This window comes from Callionymus lyra, chromosome 7 (assembly GCF_982586985.1).
Source record: "Callionymus lyra chromosome 7, fCalLyr1.hap1.1, whole genome shotgun sequence".
NCBI lineage: Eukaryota > Metazoa > Chordata > Actinopteri > Syngnathiformes > Callionymidae > Callionymus > Callionymus lyra.
In genome coordinates, this window is record NC_141824.1 from 12,624,114 (window position 1) to 12,651,642 (window position 27,529).

A 27,529-nucleotide genomic window follows, 5' to 3' on the forward strand; every position below is an offset into this window, starting at 1 on the left:
CGATTTGATTCGATTCGTCGTCTGTATTGACACAGAAATAATTCCGATTTCCGCATTTGAAGTCGCGCCTGATTGGTCGAAGGGCGCATTTAAGAAACGCTTGATTTACACAGTAAATAATTGTAAATTATCGCAAATATTTTTGATATGCATATCGCGATTTTCCCGATATTTCGTGCAACCCTACTAGGTCGGTATATCGTAATAGCGACCAACCTATCGTGATGTCCTGTTTGCTATCCTCAAATGTTTCAGTTCGTCATCACTAAACCAAAAACTAATTTTATAACAGTTGAACTTTCATGTAGATTTAAAGCGGTTAAAGAAATCAGTCTCCGGTGTCTCTCCTGAACCCGTCAGACTTCTCTCCGAGTCCCGTCGGTCGACCGAGCGGAGAAAAGCTTCTCATGGTTTTCACCTTCATCCGTCTCATGTCATTAAAAGCCAAATTGTTGTGACGCTGGTGTAATCCCGTTGGTTATTCTTATTAGCGCAGAAGAAAGGGATGATGCAGACTCTAGGGGGGTGAAATTGGACATGTCTTAACTTCCGTGTGCTTATGTGTCGTGTGTGTGTGCGTTATTAATAGCATAGTGTTGTGTTAGAAGCGTTGAAATTGATTTTGGCTGAATGTTGTACGGAGATTATTCCTCGCTTTGATCTTTGTACTGAATATTGTTCGGGTGACGACATATGGACGAGGAAGCAACAACAAACATGGATTGCAGCAGTTTTAAGACAAACAAAAAAAAATCAAATGACTGAGTCACTGTTGTACAACTGAAGGAGACTTGATGTACTTGTATTAGTAGATTAATGGAGCTCATACTTCCTCATACAGACACTTAATATTAGGCGCCTGTATCGGCAAGAATATGGTGATACGTTACGCATCACGATACAGGGACAACGGTTCTACGATATATTCCGATGCTGGAATTGAAAAGGGATATATTTGTAGTAGTGTCGAGTACTTGACGTATTCATAACTAGTTTTCATTTGTTTTAAAACCAAAATATTTCCACACATCAGATTTAAAAGCTGCTGGAGTCGACTGTATCCTCTCGTCCTCAGTCATGGCCGAGATCTCGCAGGATTTTGTTTGTAACTTTAACTTTCTCTAGTGGCCAGAAGTTTAATTGTAACACAGAAAATTAACAAATTCAGGTAAATAATGTAAAACAAATCTAGTTATTTATTGAATACCTTTTCTTTTTTAAATATATATATAAATGTTAATATAACTATAGAGAATATATAATGTTTTTAAAATGTTTAAACATCACCTTAAACTGCTGCTGTAGTCGACCGTATCCTCTCGTCCTCAGTCCTTTTTTGTCATCATCAGGGTCTTTTTGGCGAATAGGATGCCATCTAGTGGCTGGAGGTTTAATTGCAACAATAAAATGAACAAATGCTGTGCAAATGCTGTTTAAGTTTATCAATTTTTTCTTACATAAATATAATAAATAATAAATAAATATATATTCTGTTTGGCTCATAACTTAGACAAGTTTGATACCTCGGTTATAGACAATAAACCTAAGTATTCCAAATAAATCTAATAGTCACTAAAGATTTTTTGTATTTCAGACTCATGGCTATAATCTTTTCATATTTCAAATATTTAATATAATATATATTCTGTTTGGCTCATAACTTAGACAAGTTTGATACCTCGGTTATAGACAATAAACCTAAGTATTCCTAATAAATCTAATAGTCACTAAAGATTTTTTGTATTTCAGACTCATGGCTATAATCTTTTCATATTTCAAATATTTAATTTATTGGTCACAGTACAACTAAAACCTCAGAACCGTAAGTTAATGCGTGTCTGCATCACATATAGTGTGGACAGATCTAAATGTGTCTAAATGTAGTAATTGATGTCGGATGTTCTTCTCTACAGGGTTCGGCTTTGTAACATTCGAAGTCGAAGACGTGGTGGAAAAAGTTTGCAGCATCCATTTTCACGAGATCAAAAATAAAATGGTGAGTGACCATGTCAACATTTTTAGAGTTGAATCATTATATTTAGCATTTTAAAAGAGTTGCAGCTTCACCATCGTCTAACAATCTGAAAAACAACGAAGCCTCTGTTGCTCCGCAGGTGGAGTGTAAAAAAGCGCAGCCTAAAGAGCTGATGTTTCCCTCCGGAGCACAAGGACGGACAAGTCTACCATTTGCTGTGGACGCCTTCATGCTGGGCATGCTGGGTAAATCCTGACTGTTATTTTGATCATAAACAACACTGAGGTCCTTCATGCGGAGCAGATTTTGTGTGTATTTTAACAACATATTTCAGCACCGTCACTTCACAGGTCATATTTCCAGAAGTCATTACTCACGTCTTCCATCGATTCGGCTGTGATTTGTTCTCTTCTTCACAGGTTATCCTAATTTAGTTTCCACGTGTGGTCGAAGCTACGCTGGCTTTTCTCAGAGCTACACGTATCAACTTCCAGGTAAAGGCTTCAGTCTCTGTCCTCCACTATTCATGTTCATTAAAAAAAAAAAATATATATATATATACTGTATAATCCTCTCTTAACTTTTGATAGAAACAATACAATCTTTTCACTTGTTAAAAGCGGAACTATAGCAACTTTTAGTTTGTGGTGTCAATGAAAAAAATGTACAAAAACCTACTGCAAACACAATTATTTAACTTATACAGGAATTAAAACGTTTGTAAAGTAAAAAAAAAAGAAGAAGTTTTTAGTATTACTCCACAAGACGTATTACTGCAGTGCCTGGCAAAGAAATACTACGATAACTCACACAGCAATACTATGGAGCCTCTGAGAGTAATGCTACAGTGACTCATAGAGTAATACTACGGTGACTCATGGAGTAATACTATTAAGCATCTCCGAATAATACTACGTTGATTCATGGAATGATACTATGGTGACTCGCATACTACTGCGACTAACGGAGTAATAGTATGAAGCTTCTCGGAAGAATATTACGATGACCTCCTGAGTGATAATATGGAGCCTTTCAGAGTGATACTACAGTGACTTGCAGAGTAATACTACGATGACTTGCTGAGTTATATTATGGAGCCTCTCAGAGTAATAATTCAGTGAATCATGCAGTAATACTATTGAGTCTCTTGGAGGAAAACTATAGTGACTTGCGGAATAATACTACAGTGACTCATGAATTAATACTATGGTGACACACAAAGTAATACACTTTGGAGCCTCTCTGAGAACTACAGTGAATCGGGGAGTGATACTACAGTGACTCTGGGAGTAATAATATGGAGCCTCTCTGAAAAATACTATAGTGATTCCGGGAGTAATACTACAGTGACTTGTGGAGTAATACCACGGTGTTTGATAACAACTGTTAGGGCTTTGCTGTAATGGGATTAGGAGATGTTTGAACGGTGCTACACATCTTGACATCCTCACGAGAAGTGGTCAGTACCATCTACAGTGAACAGTGTTGAAAGAAAACTATTTCCCCTGCTACTGGTTGATGTTACACTGGGTTGTGTAACACGGTAATCACACTCATGCAGATAATTGCCACTGGTGTTGGACAACAAGTCATTACGAGACGTCCTCCCTGTTCACTTCCCAATCAACACACTTGTTAGCTGTGGCTAAGCCTCGCCCCAGAGACCACGACCTCATTGTGTACGTCTCAGGTGGAGTCAGATGATGGAAGCCTCGGCGATCTTAAGCAATCACCCCTTGTTACTTTCTATAGACCTTTAATCGTCTCGTCCTTCCTGACCCTCTTTTAATGAACGGTCTTTTATACATATCAGCAGAGACCCAGCGGAAACACAAGCTGTTGACATGTCCTAGAAATACCTGGACATTATTTGAAGGTCAGTCAGGTCAAAGTGAAAACAAAGATTATTTTCTTTACTGCACACAAACAGCAACCATGTTGAAGTATATTCTAGGTTATAAAAATGGAAAAAAAAGGAACTGTTGGTACTTTAAATGTATTTCAACCAACGACAACATCGATTCCATACGTAACCTTTGGACATTATTTGTATATCGATCGTTAAGGTTTTGATGCTGATCAATAGGGACGAATACATGTCGTAATCCCATTACAACAAAGCCCTTCCAGTAGTTATCAGACACATGAGTTTTATTCTTGTAGAACCCACTTTAAATATGTACTAAATGATAGCCAACATAAAAGATACATCACAAAACTTAAGTGCTGTGTTTTTATGACATTTAGGGGCACTTAAAATTCTTTATTTTTCTAAAAAAATAAGACAGTAAGCCTTAGTATTACTCCACAAGTCACCGTAGTAATACGCCTCCTGGATGTTAATTCTATGGAGCCGAACTAAATTGGTTTTGTAATTTACAATAAGTACTATAATTACTTAGGTATTAATACATTGATTTATATATTGTATCTTTAAACAATCATTTATAAAAGCTTGTGAGTCGTCCCTGTAAAAGTCTCAAAACTTTATTGACACCGCAATCTCCTATTTGAGTCCCACATCACATGACAAAAACAGACACGCCTAATTGGTCGACAGCAGCGCCGCATCACTTCCAGGCAGGCATATAATAATGAGAAATAAACGCTAGAGGAGGAGATAGAAAAATTAAAAAAGGTCATTGATTTAATTAATCAGTTATGATTTTATCCGCGTAAGTGTTTACATGTGTCGACGTTGAGTAGTCCACATATCAAGATGAACATGAAACATGAGTAACACATCCAGCAGGGGCCACATTAAATGACTAGACCAGTTAAATACTCATGGTTTAAATGGTTACGTGTGAAGATTTGGATGTTGATCATGTTCTGGGTGTATGTAGGTTTTCCTACAGGAGCATATGGACCAGTAGCAGCAGCCGCTGTGGCAGCAGTTCGTAGCTCAGGTACGTGGAGGCGTAGGATCAGAAAAACACTATATTTTCCTCTCATAATTACCAACATGATAGGAAAATACACTGTGGATGTAAATTGTGCTGATTCAGCTATCGGAGACAAGACCATCCCTGACCACATTCCGGCCGGTGGAACCCAGGATGGCTAACCAAGGCTGCTCCGTGTCTCCCAGGGTTAGCGGATTATGGAATGTACTCCGGTGATGTGAGAGGAGGGGGGGCGCTCTACTCCCTGGACTGTGGATCCCTCAGGCAGCAGGCTCAGATCCTCACCACCAGCGAGACCCCCAGCTCATCCTGCAACTCTCCGAGCTCCCACCAGAACCACCTGCACAGCCTGGACGCTTTCAAGAACCCAGGTGTGTGTCCAGGGAGTTTGACATGTGGTGTGACTAGTTACGAATTGTGAATGGATCCTCCAGGACTAGTCCCCCTTCTGTTGGGCCCTGCAGTCAGCCATAGCCCCCCATGACTAGTCCACCAGAGGTGTAAAAAGAATATCAATACACTTAAATATTTCCACGACACCGTATCAATATTCAACGGAAATATTTCGATTTTTAAAACATCTTTTACGTGCAAATATACATTGGGGTTTTTCATTTTTGTGTCTATGGCACCAGTCAATACACCTTCTGCAGCTTAAGGAACAATGAAATCCCGGTCATAACTGTGGATGAGAGGATACAGTCGACTCCAGCAATCACTAGGGGTTTAAGAAAATAGCAATAAACTTGTATATTGGGATTTTTTTTCCCCCACAATACCATATTGATATTCAACATCACTGTATTGATTTTTATTTTATTTTATTTTTTCCATTAAATCATATTTCATTTTTATCATAGTTATTTTATTGTTTAGAATTCAAAAAGTTGATTTTCTTCCTTTTTTTATCATAACATTTTATGGTTTGTATTTAAAATTAAATTTGTATAATGTAAAATAATTCAATGTATTTTTAAATACAATTAAAATGCAAATATTTGCGGTGTTTTTTCATTTTTATGTAGCAATCAGTGAGTCCTTACGTCCTCCACAGCTAAAGGAACAATGGAATCCTGGTGATGACTAAGGACGAGAGGATGCAATCGACTCCAGCAGCTTTTAAAGCTGATGTTTGGACATATTTTTGTTTCAAAACAAATGAAAGCAGTTACGACTTCGTCAAGAGTCATGTGGTCTGTAAATTCTGCAACACAAGAGTCAAGTACTCGACAATACTACAAACATATCCTTGTTCCTACCTATCATTATATATTGTGTCGTTACCCCTTGTATCGCGATACGTATCATATCGCCAGGTTCTCGCCAATACATACACCTAGTGAACACGGCACAACACAATCAGCTTTAATTGAAGCCGTCTTGGGACAGAGCCGGGGGACGTCTGGGCGATAGGTGTTGATGAGAGAAGGGACGCTGGGTCAGAATGAGTTTTCACAATCTTTACAGAACCTCAATGAAATGTTCCACGTCAAGTTCTCTAGCTGGAGTCATGCTTAACAAAAGTGTAAAGGTGAAAATTAGGGTAATTCAATCGATTTTGTGATATAAATTGATATTTTACATCCCAGTTTGGCGTTTTGCAATTGTAGGTAAAGTACCGCGGAAGTACAACAAACCTACGAGCGCATCCAAACCGCTATCACCTGGGAACACCTGACTAGAGTGTGCGTTCCAGACCGTAATGTACACACAAAGCCTTGATTCATCAGAATCAGAATCAGAATCCTTTATTGTCCTGCGAGGGGAAATTCGGTTTAACAACAGCAATATGCCAAAAAATAAAACACACAGAAATAAAATATTAAAAAGAAAAAATATAAATAGAATAGAAAATAAATCTGCACTATATTATATACACAATCATATTTACAAAAATAACAAGAAAGGTGCAGTTAAATAATTATCTTGGTGTGTTCTTGTTGTGGAGTCTGATGGCAGCAGGGAGGAAGGACCTGCGGTACCTCTCCCTCACACACCGGGGATGGAGCATCCTATCACTGATGGAGCTCCTCAATGCCCTCAGTGTGTGCTGGAGAGGGTGAGACAAGTTCCTCCTCATGGAGCCCAGCTTGCTCCGTATCCTCCCCCCAGACACTTCCTCCACAGGATCCAGGGGGCGCCTTTTGTCTTGCATTTGCAAGTGGTTGATGATGTATATTGTGTATATTTAGTTTCAATTATTTTTATTAAACCAAAATAATGTACAACAATCCCAAGATGTCACCAAATTCAGTGCCACTAAATTGTCTAAAAATGATGCAAGTGTATCTCAATAAATTAAAAACTTATCGTGAGCTGAAAATATCAGATCGTGAGATGCATCGCTACAGTTGATAAAGTAGTACCAGTATTTTAACATGTGTGCTTTTTCATGATTTTGGATCCTGTGATTCACATCACAATTAAATAACTATAAGTACTACACAAAACACATAAGTGATATTTTCGTGATCATGAAAATACGATTTTTAAAATTAAATTTCATATATATTTTGGTCATTTATGTTTATCGACGGCCACTAACCTCTTGTATAGATTAAAACAACTCAAAGAATAACTGAATAAACAGACGCTATGAATATATAAAAGCTTGTTTAAAAAAATGGAATCATTAGAGTAAAGCATAAAAGTACACTATTACAAAAAAAAAAAAAAAAAAAAAATCCTACAACCTAGGAGCTCACGCAGGCATCAAACTTCTATATACATTTATGTTATATTTTTGGACTTTAAACTTAACTTATTGCTACCATAGTTTAAATTGTTTCAGGATACACTAAAACAATTTAAACCAATAATTGTTTCTTGAGCATCAAGAGCTTCTTTTCTCATAACTCAACTTTATTTATAGAGCACTTTAAAACAAAAAATACAAAAAATTGTACAAGAACATAAAAATACCACTAAAATAAGAACAGTTTAAAACACAAAGATCCTCCAACAGAACTGCTGCTCACACGACCTTACTCTTGTGCCGGGAGTCCAGCAGCGAACGTGTACAGTAGTCCAGACTCCAGTACCTACATCAGTACCAACAGCACAGAGCATGGTTCTTCTTTCAGCCACAGTCCGTCTGTGAGTACTCCCTCCATTTACCCAGCAAATATTTATTTTTACTTGTGTTTGATGATTCCTTCACAGCTGAGTAACTGTACTGACGTTGATTTTGTTTGTAGGGTCCACTAATCGCAGCTGCCTATATGAACGGATACCACTGAAAACAACCGGGTGTCCCATCACTCAAGGTATGTTGGTTGTCATGGTAATATTTTGTTACTTGTCGCTGCAACTTCAATCATATCATCAAAATGATGTTTTTATTAGAAGAAAAGGTTGTTCGCTTTAGGAGCCCATAATTAAAGACCACGGGTCTACTATTGGAACCAGTTCCTCCAAGTTACGGACATTTGTTGTGGATGCCGGTGAGGAGAGAGTTACAGTCGTCCGGACGGAGAAGATAAGAACATAAATACGTTTTTTTCCAAGTCATTGTGTGAGAAAAAAAAAATGCAATTTATTCAAGATACATTTATTTTTATTTTTAACTTAATTAAATTCTTCTCTACAGATAGTTTTGAGTTATGAAGGGGGATGGCTAAGCATCATATCACAATACAGGGGCAACAATGCGATATACTGTGATAATATAGTAACAAGTATATATGTCTAGTATTGTCGAGTACTTTACTCTGGTGTTGCAGAATTTACAGACCACATGACTCTTGACGAAGTCGTAACTGCTTTCATTCGTTTTCAAAATATGTCCAAAACATCAGCTTTAAAAGCCGCTGGAGTCAACTGTATCCTCTCGTCCTCAGTCATCGCCAGGATCTCACAGCGTTCCATTATTCCTATAGCTGTGGAGGATGTAATGACAGCTGCCATCCAGTGGCTCGAAGTTTAATTGCAACACAAAAATGAACGAAACGTATGGATATTTGAACGTTAGTTGTGAATAAAAAACTAATCATTTTATTTTATGCACACTTAAATGAACTGTAAACCATTAAGTAACTATGATAAAATAAAGTTTGATAAAAATCAATACAGTGCTGTAAAATATCAATGAGGTATCGTGAAAATAAAATTGCAATATCATCAATATTTTTCTTAAACCGCTACTGATTGCTTGTGGGTTTATCAGTATAGCTACACAATTCCTGGAATCACCAATCCTGAATTTTTCTAAGGAGATGAATAAAGTATCTATCTATCTATCTATCTATCTATCTATCTATCTATCTATCTATCTATCTATCTATCTATCTATCTATCTATCTATCTCTCCCTGCACTATTACACAATACAAGTTATATTTGCCACTACACAATATATATATATATAAAAAAAAACATTTTATACCTCCTTTACCACAAAATGTTACATCACAAAATTGTAATTCACTCATGTCTAAGATCTCACTTCAATCCTGGTTCCTTAGATCTGCTGCACCGATGGTCACATGTACATAGATGTAAGTAAGTAACTAAGTAATATTTATAGAGCGCTTTTCCAGACCAGGGTCACAAAGCGCTTAAACTATCAAAACAATACTCAATAAAATATATACTTAAAAGGTCACGATAACAACGAAAACAACACAGGAGCCTGCACGAATAAAAATAGCTATTATCTTGCTGCACTAACACATTTTTAAAATGTAAATTTAAAAAAGTTTTACAAAAAAACAAAAACAATTGAACAAATTTACTCGATGTAATCAATAAATATTTTCGTAATAACTCCTTCCCCGTAAAACTGATGGAAACCAAATTTCCGAAAATTCTGTTTCTTAAATTTTTAAATAATCCTTTTATTCGCTCACAAATCTACCACCTATACGTGCACAAAATCCTGGTGATATTTTAACAAAACGTCTGAGATCTTACTTCACGAATGCATTTGTCAAATTACCTTTTTACACATTTTTAAGAAAATAATTCATGCAATATTTTGTTGCACCAAAATCACCATCAATATTTTGCAAAATGATGCCAAAGGATGATTTTCATTTACTCTAATATTGTTGTTGTTGTTGTCATCAGGTGAAGCTGACCAGCAATAACAAACCTGCAGCACCAGCATGGAGCGGCAAGTTCCTGCAGGAGGACCAGGACACACACATTTTCATCCCAGATTCTCCATCCTAACCTCACACCACGACCCTCAAGCGTGGTTTTCACTCGTCCGTCTCGACGCTGAATGTTTTTGTCGGATGCGACGAGACAACAGACTGACCCGGGTCCATGAGCCGTAGCATCATGTCTTCAATGTTGGCCAAAAGATGAATATTTTTTCAATATGTCTGTGAGCTGTTGGTTCATCGTACATTCTCGCTGTGGTTGGTTCTATTCTGTGACCAACGCGCATCAGCATATGAAGCTGGTTCAGTCATTTCTAGGTTGAGAGACTCTGATGCTTGAGACAAACTGAACATTATCTCTAGAAATGCAGGTTTGTTGCTGCAGACGATGGTTAAGATACAAGATTCAAACTTGAAACCCATTAAATCAGGCCCATCGGAAGAATAATGTTCATAATATGTTGAAAAAATCAGTTTATTTTTTCTGTGTTTGCTACTTTGTGTTCTTCATATAATTTAAAGCTCACACATATTAAACCTTAGAGGCCTCAGACTTATTTTTAAACACGAGCTTCTAAGTGATAATATGTACAAACACGTGTAATATACAAAGTTAATATCAGTAAAACAGCATCTGAAATTTGTTTAATTCTGCCTCAACTCATTGTTAACTCTATTTGAATTCACGGTTCATTAAATGAAGGGTTTTTCCTGTAACATGTTTTACTATGTATTGCTTAAAAATATTGAAATACTAGGACACAAAAATATAGTTGAAGGCAATTTTCTTAATTTCTTACCCTAATAAATGCATTTTTTATTTATTTGGGTTCTAAACTAAAATCAGTTGACTTTATTTTTAAGTGAAATGTCATATTTTAATTTGTGTATTTTTTTTTTATTGCTCTCCAACTATTTAAAATATTTGCAACAAGACTTGTAGATCATTTTAATCAACTACAAAAATATCTGCAGCTCTTTACTAAGTTTTTAAGTTTGTTTAAAAATATATTTATTTGCAAGACACAAAAAACAAAATCACGAAAGTCGTTCAAAGTATAAAATATTTAAAGTATTTTCTTTTGATGAACATGAAGAAAACGATCAATATTAAGTTGTTAATCATGAATATGGTGAAAACATGACAAACATGCATCAACCAGAACTATTTTAAAAAGGTTGTAATTTCCTTGTACGATATGAATCTGGATTTAAGATGATATTGTTGGAATGTTTCTGCTCTTAAAAGCTACAGATGTGACGAGAGTTTGTTTATTTCAATGTGTACAATTTAGACTTAAACATAATGAAGCGTCTTATTGTTGGTTTTTATTGATTAATGAGTTATTCACTCCTAGAATGAAAAAACACATTATGTTTAAAATGATTAAAAATAAAAGTTGACTGAGTCTTATCAGATGTGTGTGACGTTTCACTTCATTTTCTTTAACATATAAAGTTTATTAAACTGTTTTATTTAAAGCCTATTGAATGTTTCTACTTTAACGTCAATGGATGAAGGATATTATTGTGATTAATGTTGTTGTTTTGTTTTTTCTAATCATAACATGGAGAGGATTCATAAAGATTTAAATATTTTATTTAATTAAACACAAACTATGTTACGTCTTTTCTCTTTCATTTTACAAGCTTAAACAGATCAATACACACATTAAACTTCCTAAGTTTACTATAAAGACATTTTCACGATTGTTTGATGAAATACTAGAAGTTATTCATCCAAATAAATGAAAATGCAACACGTCTGTGTGTCAACAGTAGTTCTGGGTCTTTAGTCGAATATATATTTGCATGTTCTTGATCGATTATCTTAAGATAAAATAAAGTTTACTCACTGAATAGTTTGACTTTTCTTCCTGCGATTCTTCGATCAAACCTGTTCGAATCGATTTCAGCCAATCATAGCTTACGTCATAGCATAGTGTCACCTGATTGGACCATGCGTTGACGTAACGTTCAGGTGCACCTCAAAAAAGAAGGACAAAAAGGTTTCAAAGAACAAAGGCTTAAAATAAATATTCAATGTCTGTTCGCATCAACTTGATAATAAAGGTCTATGGAAATTATATCAGTGACATCAGTTTTTAATAATTCTATTCTTTTAAAAAAATAAATTGACCTCTTTTACGCTAAATTTTAATTCGTTTTCTATTGAATGATTATATTTCATTATTTGTATATTGAAAGGTTCAATTATCATGTAATTTTTTATTGACATTTTATTTTGTCTTATTTTTTAAAGCGTTAAACTGTATTTTTTAATTATTCAATTAAACAATTTTGTGTTTTGAAAGGTTGGATCGTTTTTTCGTTTTTTAAACTAATTGAGTTATTAAAAGATGTTTTGTTTTTCAAAATGAATGACTATTTTTACACAGAGTTTGATATTCTGTGATATAAAAAACTTCTGAATTAAATGTTTTTAATTCATAGCCTTTTAAAATCAATACAGAAATGTTGACATAATAGTGTCAATGTGATTTATTTTCTTTACACATAGAGTTTGTAATTCCATTTTTAAGTTCACTACTTTTTAAATTTGTAGCCAATTTAAAAATATTTAAATTAATGAATTTAAATAAATACCAAATGCCAGTTTTCGAATTCATTGATTGATTATATTTAAAAAAAAAAGTCATACAACGTTTCAATATACAAATGCTTGAATTCGATGATTCAATAAAAACAAATTAATTATTTTCATATCTTAAGATAAGATGATCCTTTATTTGTCCGACAATGGGGAGATTTGTGTTTTTAACCGCAGGAGGAACAACTATTGAATTCAACTTAAAAAAAAGTACTACATTTAAAATAACTTAGTATTATAAATCATTTCAACATTATACATTTTAAATTCAAATATTCAATATTCAGATATCACCAATAAACATCCATAGAAAGTCAGTTATTTGAAACAAATAATTGTGAGTAAATAATATATGGTTAACACATTGTTTTTTTTCTCAGTTTGTGTACTTTTGGGTAAGTTATAAAGAAGTGCGTTGAAACTGTAAATGAAGGTAAAAGTTCTGTCTGTTGATCTTATCCATATATCATGGTTGAGAGTTGAGAACTCTGGTAAATGTAGTTCATAGAAGTCTTCTTTAACTCCGGCAGCGTTCCTAAATGTAAAATGACCTAAATAAAGTCTCAGAGACACATTCATAAAGAAAATAATCGTCTGCAGAACAGTGGCAGATATGGAGCTTGTGGCATTAAAAAAAACAAAAAAACTGGAGCAACAGCTCCTGTAAAGAACAAGATCGCTGAGTCAGATGTGGATAAATGATCAGATCCTCCGACGGAGGCAACTTTTCCCTCCATGTTTACTCAAAAACGGCTCCAGGATCAGGAGCCCGGCTGTCAGAATGAGGTCGATCCGGGGCCGCCGCCAGGAGAAGAACCAATTAAAAGAGTTGTAAAAATGAGCGCAGGTGTTGGACGGTCTCTGGAGAACTCATTTATTCTCTTCTTGTGCTTCTTGAGAGAAACCTGAACATCAGCAGAACTTTCTCTCGGCGCAGGAGTCCAGAGAATGAAGATCCTCGACCGCACCTGGTTCAACTCGAGGGTTTTGTTCTAGAGTGGAGGTGTAGGATGACTTTGACACGTGTGGAGGTGTATCAGTGTCAGAATATTGATAGGTTGAACCTGACATTTAAAATGTTGAAACTTTAGTTTTTTTTTAAAGGGTTTAATAATTAAAAATATATATTTTTTGCTTAATTCAATCATTTCTATATTGAAAGGTTGAATTCGTTTTTTTGGGGGGAATAATTCAGAATAAAGAAATAAAAAAGAAAATTCAAAACGAATTAATTTTACATAGAATACATAGAATTTCATAATTGTATTCCCTTAATTCTAAAATAAATACATTTTAATGCAATTCTAATTAATACCTTTTTAAATTCAATATAATTGATATTCAAATTTCCAATGTTTACATTTTCTATTTCGTAATGTAATAAAAAAAACATTGGCACTATATATATATAAGTGGGCGTGACTCTGTCCAGATTGACAGGAGAAATGAATGAGTCCCTGAGTCTATTAGTGCTGCATCATGGGAGGAGCATTCGTGCTCACTGATGACAGTGACCTCTCACCCTGATAGCATCAGTCGGCAAAGTTTGACATCGTCCATCTTGAAGATTCCTGGCGCGTGTCAAGGCATTCCATTGACATTCGTCAACATTTAACAAGTTTATATAAAACAAGAGGTTAATTATTCTCAGGACTAAAGATCTTTCAGCTGTTTTGTGCTAAATTTAATTCCCATTTGGTTTTGTTTATTTTCTAAAAAGATATTTGCGGTATTTTATTGAGATCTTTGTCTAATTTGAAGTTATTTTATTGAAGAAATTAGTTTTATCTTAAAAATAAATAACCAGAGCTATATAAGTGCGATCATTTGATTTCACATGAGTTTTATTCCTTAACATCTGAACAAATTATCATTATATTGAGCAAACAAAAACAAACCCTGAATATTCCTTAACATCTGAACAAAACTAACACTAAGACATCAAGAACCATATGATATACATCATTATATTGAGCTCAAAACAAACCCTGAACCCAAGATGCTGAGAAAAGGGAGACAATTCTTACTCACTGTCACCATCTAGTGGTTAAAAGAAGTCACCACAGCCCACATTCGACCCTTTCCTTATAAACGTCCTTCTTTATTTTTGTCATTTCAAAAACATTTATTTACAAAAACCAACAGATATTCTTTTGGAAACCACAATAACAGCAGAACGTCTTCATTCAGGTTTCAAGTTTCGGAGTTTCCTTCGGCTTCATAAGCAAGAGTCCAAGTCCAGCGACATCCAGTCCCTTCAGCAGCGACGACCCCTGCAGGACCAGACACACGAATCAAGCTTTGAACGAAGACGTATAGATGCATAACAGAGTATTATCTTATCTTAACATTGACTTCGAACCATAGGTTAAGTTTAACATAAATCTGCAGTGACAATATACCTATTAATATTTACACACCAACAATAATATTTATATCTTCTGTTGTAAGCTTTGAAACATTTAACTTGTGCTCAACAAGTTCGCCAACGTGTTACAAAATGTTTGAAATATGCCTAAATATTTATTATGAAATCATCTACTGACGCTTTGAAAGTGAAAAAAAACAACGATTTAAAAGTAAATTAAAAGTCACTTCCGTGTTTAAAGTGTGCAGCGATCATCACGTTCAGAATCTTTGTTTGGCGCCATCATGTGGAAGCTTGAAGTACTGACTCAGTTAATCGGGATTTGTATGCATCTTTTTTTTTGAACGGGCTAAACTGAACGTTACTCATTTAAATATTGATACTTGGTACAGCACCTGACAACCATCAGAACCATCCATGGATGAGCCTTGAATAAACCTAACTTTCTTTTATGTTATAAAAGAAAATCATCAACAAAAACTTTAAAAAGAAAAAAAGTCAACAAGAGATTTTTACCCGTGTTCCTTTTCTTATGAGGAATATTCCTTCTAAGAGTAGAGCTTTTCCAGTTTCCTCGAACAACGACGCTTCATCTAGATCAGTCGAGCTCTTCAAATCGGAATACTTGTCCACAAACCTGGAGAGGTAGAGAGAAAGTGTGAAAAAATAAACTGGCTGATCCCTCCATTAACTTTACCTTTGACTGATGGATACGAAGTCGGACTTGAACAGATCGTAAGGGTGAGGATCTGAATACATTTTGTAGAACTTCCTATAAGAACAGAAGATGCATCATCATCATCATCATCACAAATACAAGTGAACAACTGAATCTAGTGTTTGTTTCTACTGTAATCAATATTGTTATTTGTTCAGACATTTAAGAAAAAAATGTAATGAGTGATAATGTTTGAATAAATACTTGGTATTCTTTATTTAAAATTCACCTTTTAAAGATAATTACCTTTGTTTTTCGGGGGTATTTAGCCATCCTAGTTATTACTCACATGCATTTTAAACATAAGCACCAAGCAGTAAATTATTTTTGAAATAATTTACTGCTTTCCCAGCGTCCCCAGAGCAGCTGATAGTCCTGGGTCTCTGTGAAGTCTCTTACTGGTGGGACATGCCCTGAACACCTAACCAGTGAGAAGTCCAGGAGACATCCTAATCAGATGTCCAAGCCACCTCCACTGACTCCTCTCAATGCGGAGGAGCAGGTTGGCTCCAGACCTAGAGCTTTGCCTTAGCTCTCTTTTTACCACTACAAATTGGCTCATCACTCCGATCCGCCTGTTGATCTCACGCTCCATTCTCCCCTCACTTGTAGACAAAACCCCAAGATAACTAAACTCCCTGACCTTTCCAGCGAGAGCTGAAGTTCACGTTCTGATGAAGCCAGTGACCCAATCCTGAGAGAACAGAACCGGACCCCCTCAACGCCCTGGGCTATGTTGTGTAGAAATTCTGTCCATAAAAATCATCAGCAGGATCTGGGAACCATATTCCTGGAACTAGTGAAGACACTTACGCTCGGACTGCGTCCTCACTGTAGAAGATCTCCTGAACAGGATCAATCTCTTGCACGCGATAAATGGAATAAGGCTTCACATATGTTGGTTCTCTCTTCGGAGGAAAAGCCTCGTAAACCTCGTGCCACACAGGTTTGTCTTCGGCCTTCATGACTCCAGAGCGGATCAGATTTCTGACCCTGTTAAAAAAAAGAAGTGACATCACTCAAAATGATGGTTTAAAATAAAATTATTGACATCAGAAAGTGTTTATTTTTTAATACTGGACTCAACTGAAACTTGGTTATAATAGTGACATATACAACAGTTAACACATGCATTATTTAATAACATCATGTTTGGCTTTAGTTTCACCTTAAAGCTCGAATATAAGGTAATAAAAATAAAATCACAGTTCAATAGCTACGACCTTCATACTGTGTCAACATTCACTAAACAACAATGTGATCACAGTGAACGCAATTCACCCCTTAAACGTGCCATTTTAAACCGTTGTATAATGCTTAGCATGTATAATATATACATTTAAAATAATACACTGTACAAAAACGACAACACATGTTGTTCACGACCTTTAGCATCTACTGTTAGCTGAGCATGTTTTTAAAGAACCGACGTCTCCCTGAGACACAAATAAATCCTCTCACCGTGTAAACACAGTCCCAAGCTTTTCTAAGCGGCTTCCAGCCATCGCGAACTTTTATTTTAACTTAAAAAACATTGACTGTTTAGAACATAAGAGCTGTCGCGGATCAGTGACGTCTATGCAGTCACGTGTCTGCTCCTACTCTTCTTCTGCGGTGTCAGAGTGCGAGCTGGAAGGTTCGACTGAAGGCTTTCGCCCCCTGCTGTTGATATTGTGTACGTGCACTCGGTGTTCAGACGAGGACACAAGTAATACATTGAATTTTATTTATATATTGTATTATTTTATATTTATATACAGTATTCGAGATTAAAGTCGTAGGAAAAAGAAATATTACGAGATTAAAGTCGTAGAAGTTTTTTTTTTTTTACGAGTTTTGTTGGATGGATGGACGAGATAGATTAGATAGATTAGATAGATAGATAGATAAGATAGATAAGATAGATAAGATAGATAAGATGGATGGATGGATGGATGGATGGATGGATGGATGGATGGATAGATAGATATACATTTTTTAAAATTCATTAATGTTTATTATTTTATTCATGCTATAATGATAATTATTTGTATTTATTCTTTTTTCATATAATTGTTTTTATTTGTTGTTGAAAGAATGTTTTTTTTATTCATAATGTTGTGTGACACTGTGTGTCTTAATATTATGTGTACGAATGTTTATTCATTTATTTTGGTCACTGCTGTGACAACTCAAACTCAAATATGGGACGAATAATGGTGTATAAATCAATAAATCAATCAATCATTCAATCATTCAACATGTCCTGATACTGATTCTACGACTGTGAACTCACTTCATAAAACTGTTTTATAATACTAATAAAAATACTGCCACAATCTGAACTGTAGTTATGAGTGTGGGTGAGTCAGCATTTATATTCTTATCACTGTGTCTCAACTCTCACAACAATCCGTGAGACAGTCATGGAATATGAACGTCAATTCTAAATGTGTTTTTGTAGAAGGTGGTAAATCAGCCTCTGTTAGCTTTTGGACAGTGGGAGGAAACCAGAGTACCAGGAGTAAAACCCATGCAAGCACAGGAAGAACAAAACAAACAAAGAAACCCTGTAAGAGAACTAGTAAACTAACAATAATTATAGTAGTAATAACAATGATTTACGTGGACAATGGACAATAATATGTTGCACGTCCACCTGTCAGCGGCGCACTGGTCTCTCCTGGATGCCAGAAAAATAAATCTATCATTTGTAGCATTTCAGGATCGACCTGTTCAACGCTGTTCGCCTATCGCCTGCGAGTGTTCACAAATAAATATTTGTGCTTTCTCTGTCATGCACTGTCCTGTCTAAAGCTATTATTTTAAAACATAAACACACCAATAAAACATGCTTCTTTTTTCTTTCTTTTTTAATCTCTGACTGCTGCTTAAGATACATCATACAATGTTAATTCATTTTCTTTATTGCAAAACTTAAATGTTTCTGGCTACAGATATAAATAGATCATACGTACTTTTTTAATACATGTTGACAAATGGTTTTATACATGCTTCTCATGTCTCCGACATATACTGATGATTGATTGATTTTCTCTTATTTTTCCTGGAGATACATTTAGAGTCACAACCCTTGTAAAAATAACTTCATTAAACAATTAATAAAAAGAAGCTGAAGATTTCCTGGAGAAAACTCTGGTCGGGTTTATAGCTCAGGTATGAATCTTTGTCGATATTATGTTTGTCTGATCTTCATGTCTTATAAACTCAAACTTTGAGACAAAGTGTCTTTAAAATGAACATGTACTCTACTGACCTGAAGTTTTTAATGGGGAGGTCAAAGGTTAACTTGTATACGTCCACTTTTTATGGCATTCATACCATATGTAATACATATTAAATAATTGGGATTTCCAGCCCCTTTTAGACAAATTAAGGTTTTTAGTTATAAATTAAATTAAATTAATTTCAAAGGCCTGATGATTACACAAAAATCAAAACCAAATAACAAATACTCGTGTACGAAATTTGATGTATAACAATTTTCATAATCCTGATTTGTAATCAGACCGTAACAAAGATAGTAAACATGTAAAATAAGACAAGATAAGATATCCCTTTATTTATTGTTACAGCAGCAAGTTAACAGAAGAAACAGAAATACAGTAGAAAAAAGATTGAACACAAATATATTAAACATAAAGTTAAAAAAATATATATTATCACATAATTATAGTAATATAATAGTAATAACAACAACAACAAAAAGTAATAAATAATTAACTTGTGAAATTGACAGTATCAATAAACAGAAATGAAACGAAATACACAAATGTTATTTTAAAGTAAATCAAATATGTTTTTGTACAGCGTACAATAGATGTTTTAAAGGACAAATAACTGAACATGTGCTGCAAATATTGCTTCTAAAAATTAAGATAATAAATAATAAATAATAAGTAGTGCAAAATACTCAACAATAAAAATAAAACAATAGCAGTCTTACAAGTACAAACACAGTACAAAAGTGATGGTAGGGAGTAATAACACTTATTAAGTATGTATATACACTAATACACTTATATAGAAATCTATATGAATCAGAAAAGTTTAGGAACACTTTAAATGACACAGGATTTAGCTTATAGCTTATTCCAAGTGTTCAAAAGTTTGGGCCTGAAGTCGACTTTGAACTACAATTACAATCCGCTGACCAAGAGAACGAGTGGTTCAGGGATCAAAGTTCTCTCGTGCATGTGGACCTTGTATCGTTCTTGAGACATTATCATTAACATTAGGGACTAACACTGAGGGGAAAGACAGACGACAGAGCAGACAGACAACACAACAGCTGATGTCGTCTACAGGAATGTCAGCAGGGAGGTGTAGAAAGAGAGACGGAGGGAGGGAAAGCATGAGCTGAACAGAGGAGGGACAAAGAGCAAGAGAGAGAGAGAGAGAGAGAGAGAGAGAGAGAGTCATAAATACAATAATTACAGCTGTAGACACAAGTGAAGCACTTTTGGTTCCACAAACCTCAGCAGCTATTACTGTCCCGACTCTTGTTTGTCTTCTCTTGGATTTACTTTTCCGACTTCAATCCATTCCCGGCATGGATTTGCTCCTGGACTCCGGCTGATGCTCATGGATTATTTTTCCTTCTGAGAGATTCTTTTAGATAAAAAAAAAAAGTTCCAACAACCCCTTCATGATGTCGGTGACGGCGCTGTTCAGGGGGAAGTGGTTGCCCAAGTCCCAGGATAGTCCGGGGAAGCATCCCACACCTGCGGCCCAGGCCGGCCACGAGGAGGAGGATGAGGATGACACCCGGGGGGGCTTCACCCGGGAGCCCATCAAAAGGAACTCCCGCTTTTACCGCTCCATGAGGAAGAAGAGGGGAGTTTCAACGGAGCAGCTGGACGGTGAGAAAGTCACTTTTTTTTGTTTTGGGGAAACTCTCTTAAAAAAAGTAAAAAACATTGGTGTGATGTTGTGACTCGCTGGGATGTTCATTGATACTCAGAGAACAAGGCTTGGCTGCCGATCCTTCAATAGAAATCTGCATGAATACAACCTGAGGAACCGGTTTGCACCCGTCTGTGTATTCGCTCTCGTTTTCCCCCGTCGACCTCTGACCTTCCCATTTCAATGAAAATAAAACCACATCACATGACGAAGAAAGTTCTCCTCGACGCAACGGCTTCACATGCGGCTTAGGTTCGGTCCGAGGATAATCTCCCGGGATTTCATGCAGCTGTAAATTGTTCTGGGAATCGAACTCATAGTTGAGCGCTTGGACTTTGCTCTGCATCAAGGAGCGGTGGCTCGTATCGCTTAATATGTAACGCGGAACGATATCCCGACAATAAACCACAGATAACAGAACAAAGTCTTGTGAAATTTACAGTATTTACGAGCACAAATCAAACAAAATACACACTTTTAAATGTTTTTATCTTTTAACTAATGCAAATAAGTTTTGGAAAAGTGAACAAAAGATGTTTTTAAGGACAAATATCTGAACATATATCAAGCAAATATTGCTTCTAAAAAGTAAGAATGATGAAATGGACACAAATAGCAGAAGGAATGTGTTGCCGTAACCATGGTGACAGTGTATCAACATCTCTCATCTGCCACTTCATCCAAACACATATACATGTGTATATATATATATATATATATATATATACATATATATATATATATATATGTATATGTATATGAGTACATATATAGAACAAAAACACATTTGTTTTCAAGCCTCCGGGTCAACTTGACCCAGAGATAACACAAGGGATACCACAAACACATTTTTTTCCAGGCCTTGAGATAACACAAGGGTTAAAGACTGTTTTTCTTTCATTATTTGGTGAAGATCTAAGATGGACTCAGGTTGTAGTTTGTGTCTCATTAAAAACAAGTTTGGATCGTTGAGGTTGGAGAAAGTCAAACATTTACGCAGAAGAAGAGTCAAGATGAACTGGTAAATAGTTTCATGTGACTAAAGGCAAGAAGAGACTTGACGGGAAACACTTGTGATGTTGTGATCTAATGAGCTCCTGAGGAACCACAACATATTCCAGAGATTCTTAATATTTTCTCTGCTTCATCCTTCATCATTTAAATCACTTAGTGAGGGAATCGTTTGGTTCTTCACCAGCTGTGACCCGTATATATTAAAACTATTCAATTTCCTTTCAATTTGCTTAAATAAATAAAACATTTTGGTTCACTCACAAGGAATACATTGAGTCAATACAATATAAAACTATTGATATCATTGACACATTTAACATTGTTTTTTTGTAGTTTCTTGTTTGGGTAGTACAAACATTCAAGGTCATATTTCAAGATAATATTTCAAGGTAATATTTCAAGACGATGTTTCAAGGCAATATGTCATGATAATATTGCAAGATAATGTTTTGTCATAATATTTCAAGATATTATTCCAAGATAATATTTCAAGACAATATTTCAAGATAATAATTGAAGACAATATTCAAGATAATATTTCAAGACGATGTTTCAAGACAATATGTCATAATAATATTGCTAGACAATGTTTCGTCATAATATTTCAAGATATTATTTCAAGATAATATTTCAAGACAATATTTAAAAACAATATTTCAAGATAATATTTCAAGATAATAATTCAAGATAATATTTTGAGATAATTGTTCACGACCATATTTCAAGACAATACTTCAAGATAATATTTTAATAAAATATTTTAAGACGATATTTCAAGATAATATTTCAAGATTATATTTAATAATGATATATGAAGATAATATATGAAGATAATATATGAAGATAATATTTTATAATAATATTTCAAGATAATATTATAACATAATATTTCGAGATGCTCGTGCTTTGACGACAGATGACAATGATATTTTATAATATTTCAAGATAATATCTCAAAATAATATTTGAGGATAATATTTCGAGATAATATTTCAAGATGCTCGTGCTTTGACGGCAGATGACAATGATATTTTATAATAATATTTCAAGATAATATCTCAAAATAATATTTGAAGATAATATTTCGAGATAATATTTCAAGATGCTCGTGCTTTGACGGCAGATGACAATGATATTTTATAATAATATTTCAAGATAACATCTCAAGATAATATCTCAGTATAATGTTTCAAGATAATATTTCAAGATGCTCTTGCTTTGACGACGGATGACAATGATCCCTTAACGTCTCTCATGCTTGACTGGATGTTAAAAATCCAAACAACTGATGATAAACTTGAGTGTCTGTATAAACCTGTAGAAAATCAACAGTTTGACGCAGCAGAAGCAAAATATTAAGAAGATATTTCTTTGAGATAAAATAATTTGTTTATTTACGTTTATTTATTTATTATGTGTATGAGTCTCATGAGTCAATTTTAATGTTATTACAATTTTAATACCAATTTGGTTTAAAAGTTTTCTACAATATATTTATTATATTATTATATCATATTATTAGTTTTTTTTAGGTTTATTAATTTTTATTAGGTGAAAAATATGCGATAAGGAAAAATAAAACTGTTTTGATATAAGTATTGGCTGGAAAGGGACAAATAAATTCCTTTTTTCTTTTAAACACAATATAAAAATAAACTTTTCTTCTGACTATATCCACTTTGTTTATATTCATGCCCACACATAGACGACCTTTGACAGCAGAGAAGAGACAATACATACATACAAAACAGGAACACTCAGGAATAGATTATCTTCAATGAGCTAACTTGTTTAAACGATCAATACAATGAGTTTATTCTAACAGGTTTCACGCAATTATTATTAAAGTTTTTCCATAAATTCATGACTTTCTGATGTAAGGAGGAGCTTAACCATGAATAGATCTGAAAGTTAAAACCAGAATTTTAAAATTGATCCTGAAAGAAACTGGCAGCCAGTGAAGACTTTTAAGGATTGGGGGAAATGTGAGTTCTTCTACTAGAGCATCTCAGAATTCTCGCTTTAGACTTTGTATAAACTTCAGGCGAGACAGATCCTTCTTGTTAACACACAAAGATAAACTGTTACAATAGTCTAAATGAGTAGTAGAGTCGCCAAGAAGAAAAGAGAAAAGTAACGAAACTTAATCAATGCAGCCGCTTGAGGGTCAAAATAATACTATAAAACGTATAGTTTTGTTTATTTTTCCGATGGCTATCTTACCATTTTATTACTAGTCCAGAATTACATGTAGCTTGTTAAAGATCACAGTGAGTTTTTCCTTTTTTCTTTCTGTACTTTATATCGGTAATGTTGTTAATTTTCAGAAAATAATTATCTTTATTTATATATAATATCTTTCTCGTTTTTAAAAGGAATTTATATTAAATTCGATTTTAATAAACTTATTTTATGGCATAATGTTTTTGATATTCTTTATTTTTAATTTAGAAATATATAAAATGTACTTCTTTTTTTTTTAGAATCCTTAAATACATGTTTTATATTATTCATATTCAAATTGAATAATACACAATCAGATTAGCACTAATGCTTATTTAAGAATTTCCATTTTATTTATTCTATTATTTTGTTTGTTTTTGCTTGACGGCCCCTTATCACAGCCACAGTATATAAAGTGGCCCCTGATGAGATGTATTCGCCCACGTCATTTCAATAAAGTTCTTCCTATCTACTAAAGGAAAAACTGAGCTCATGGAAACAAAATATCCAGTGACTTAGTTATGATCCATTCATCATTTCAGGAGAGACATTTGAACATGTATTGATAAGTTAGAAGAAGAATTTTGAAGGAATAAAAAACACAAGGCTAAGGTTAAGGTTAAAGATGAGATCAGGAAAGAATCAATATTTATCCTCGGTCGACCTTCTGCCGTCAGACCGACCGAACACAGACGAAAGGAAAACCCTTTGTCGTCGACTAATAACAGGTTGGAGGAGAAACTAATTAGAAACAACTTGTTGATCAACTACTGAAGGAAATATGCGGAACTATTTCTGTTGTTCTGACGCAGTGATATTCCCCTTCTGGTGCGCAGATGATGAATGTTCATGTTGATGTGGTGACTTATAAAGATGTTGAAGATAAGATAAGAAATGATGGACGTCAACAATTATACAGAGACTCACAATAAGAGTCAAACTGAAGTTGAACTAAATAAAAGTGAAGGAAGAACACAGAGATGATTAAGCCTCTAATAATAGAAAGACAATAATACACTTTTATTTAATTAGATTATTGAAACAGACCATAACAGAAATGGTATTTTTCTGCACATACATGTAAAGTTTTACAAGTAAAATCAGAACCATGTCTGGATATTGAAATACAAATAATAATAATACTAAGTTACCTTCAGGGACAATAAAATAAAGTGAAAAATAAAAGAAGTAAAGAAAATATTTTTTTTTATTATTAATATTATTATTTTAATATACAGTGGTCTTACTGGTATATATATATATATTATAAATCAATTTTATCACAGTTTATGAGTCACAAATGTATGTAATCATTTCATATATTTTGTGTATTTTCTTTCGGACCGCAACTGACAAGATAGTTTGAATTGATGGGATGAAAAGTATCATTTTAGAACAGAGTCAAGATGATAGATTTTTTACCTTTAACTGAAAGATAAAGTCTATTTTAAACCGAGTGATTAACTTTGTAGCCGTCAATAACAATTGTTGTCTTTGTAGCTTTGTTTATATTCAGTTATTAATTATGTGATTATTTATCTTAAATAAATAGTTTAGCATTTTTCATGTACTATGAAACATGTTTCGAAGAATTTTTAGTCAAATATTGTTTGTTACTTGGTGTCACTTGGATCAAAATGAAAGGATGATATTGGTTTAGTCGAGTATTTGTAATGTATGTATTGTTGTAGTAGATTGCTTTGTGTATTATATATACAAAGTAGAAATACTTTTATGGACTGAATCTCTTGTAGTATTGAGATACTGCAGATTTTTCTCAGGATTCAAGTTAACACAGGTTCGACTGCTGACAAAAAGATGATATTTTAAAAAGATACTACATGATAGATGAAGAGACGTCGATGTATGTAGAAACGTATGTAGGTGTCACAGGTATGTAGAGACTCAAACAAACAATGCTTTGTTCTTTCCTGAGCAATATTCAAGGCTGTCCAACATTGACTCACTAGTATTCAGTTCCTGCCACGGTGCAGAAGAAACTGATCATCTTTTTCCATTTCCACGAGCCTGACGTAGATCAGATGATCAGGAAATTGTACATTAAAGCATCAAAGGAACATGACAGTAAGTGATGCGACCAGAGGGCGGGAACTTGAATCAAAGAATTCTGCAGGCGGTGCGTGATAAGACACACCTTCAAGTGTGTAGCAGAGGTGTGTGTGAGGAGGGAACTTTCAAAATACTTACTCAATCTTGTTTGATAAGGTATGATGAAAAATAGCTTGATTTTAGTTGAAAATTGTTTGATTATAGTTGAAAATTGTTTGATTAAAGTTGAAAATTGTTTGATTATAGTTGAAAATTGTTTGATTAAAGTTGAAAATTGTTTAATTACAGTTGAAATTTGTTGGATTACAGTTGAAAATTGTTTGATTTTAGTTGAAAATTGTTTAATTACAGTTGAAATTTGTTTGATTACAGTTGAAAATGGTTTGATTATAGTTGAAAATTGTTTGATTATAGTTGAAAATTGTTTGATTAAGTTTAAAATGGTTGATTACAGTAAAAAATAGGTTGGAAAGAAGTTGAAAAATGTTTGATTACAGTTGAAAATTGTTCGATTATAGTTTAAAAATGTTTGATTATAGTTGAAAATGGTTTGATTATAGTTGAAAATAGTTGGATTACAGTTGAAAATTGTTTGGTTATAGTTGAAAATTGTTTGATTATAGTTGAAAATAGTTGGATTATAGTTGAAAATTGTTTGGTTATAGTTGAAAATACTTGGATTACAGTTGAAAATTGTTTGGTTATAGTTGAAAAATGTTCGATTACAGTTAAAAATTGTTGCATTACAGTTGAAAATTGTTTGATTATAGGTAAAATAGTTGATGCTTGGTTCTGTTTTTCTATTGCTTATTCTGCGTGTTATCTTATTTAATTATTTTATTCTTTACTGACATCACAAAAAAAAATGAAGATGTGATGAAACAACTTGACTTCACTAAAATGACTGATTTATTTGACTGATGATTTATAAGAATTCTTTCTTCACCTTTTCTTCTTCTAGCATGTTTTACTCGGAAATCAATCCACTGTAGTGCCTCGTCTAGGTTTGAAAAGTCATTTACATACTATTTTCGAATAAAGGTTTGTTGAGTCAGCAGATTTACCATATGATCAAATCTACATGTCATGTTTCGTCTGCTCCTTCTCGACAGTTCCTCCGAGGACGACTGTCGACCAGAGTTCACCGAACAGATCGACCTCCAACTATCCGATGCCACTCAAGTCACCATTATTGCCTGGAAGTCGACGGTGAGCGCACATGCTTTCATTGCTCAACACACACATACATGTAATACTTCAGGCCTGAGCAAAACTAATGTGAATTCAGCCTTGAAGCTTTTGTTCCTCACACAGAGCAGCAGCATGCCAGAGCTTTAAGAATTAGCTCTGAGGCTTGTTGTTGTTTTTCAGTCTGAGCTCTACACTGAAGGTATTCGAGTGGTTACTTTATATATATATGTGTGTGTGTGTGTGTGTGTGTGTTTGCATATTCTTAAGGCTTGAAAATGGTCACTTAGACTGCTGAACTCTCAGTCCAGGTTTTAGGGCGGAGGACAAATTGATCAGGCCAACAGGGGCCTCAAGGGGGCCAGAAGACCCCCATGAAAATGCATTTACATCAATGACATTCATACCATATTTAATACATATTAAATCACTGTGATCACTCTTTTC

At 34.3% G+C, this 27,529-nt stretch overlaps 3 protein-coding genes across 3 annotated transcripts in view; 2 read left to right on the forward strand and 1 right to left on the reverse strand.

Annotated features, from left to right (window-relative positions):
* LOC148075087 (RNA-binding protein Musashi homolog 2-like) overlaps window positions 1–11,365 on the forward strand; it is a 35,977-nt gene extending 24,612 nt beyond the window's left edge. Inside the window, exons 8-15 of the mRNA XM_087796228.1 lie at window positions 1,914–1,996; window positions 2,115–2,220; window positions 2,395–2,469; window positions 4,822–4,884; window positions 5,067–5,252; window positions 7,847–7,977; window positions 8,079–8,147; window positions 9,948–11,365. Of these exons, the coding sequence (XP_087652354.1) occupies window positions 1,914–1,996; window positions 2,115–2,220; window positions 2,395–2,469; window positions 4,822–4,884; window positions 5,067–5,252; window positions 7,847–7,977; window positions 8,079–8,120 (686 nt within the window). The 3' untranslated portion in view covers window positions 8,121–8,147; window positions 9,948–11,365. The remainder of the gene's footprint in view (window positions 1–1,913; window positions 1,997–2,114; window positions 2,221–2,394; window positions 2,470–4,821; window positions 4,885–5,066; window positions 5,253–7,846; window positions 7,978–8,078; window positions 8,148–9,947) is intronic.
* Window positions 11,366–14,672: 3,307 nt separating this feature from the next.
* mrps23 (mitochondrial ribosomal protein S23) lies at window positions 14,673–17,281 on the reverse strand. The gene is made up of 5 exons (XM_087795619.1): window positions 17,144–17,281; window positions 16,496–16,675; window positions 15,662–15,736; window positions 15,481–15,601; window positions 14,673–14,869 (listed from the first exon to the last, which is right to left on the reverse strand). Exons 1-5 carry the CDS (start codon window positions 17,185–17,187, stop codon window positions 14,783–14,785), a joined length of 507 nt encoding a protein of 168 aa, XP_087651745.1. The 5' UTR covers window positions 17,188–17,281; the 3' UTR covers window positions 14,673–14,782.
* Window positions 17,282–19,724: 2,443 nt separating this feature from the next.
* The window catches only part of ngef (neuronal guanine nucleotide exchange factor), a 32,613-nt gene continuing 24,808 nt past the window's right edge, over window positions 19,725–27,529 (forward strand). The window contains exons 1-2 of the mRNA XM_087795602.1: window positions 19,725–20,544; window positions 27,007–27,103. Of these exons, the coding sequence (XP_087651728.1) occupies window positions 20,331–20,544; window positions 27,007–27,103 (311 nt within the window). The 5' untranslated portion in view covers window positions 19,725–20,330. The remainder of the gene's footprint in view (window positions 20,545–27,006; window positions 27,104–27,529) is intronic.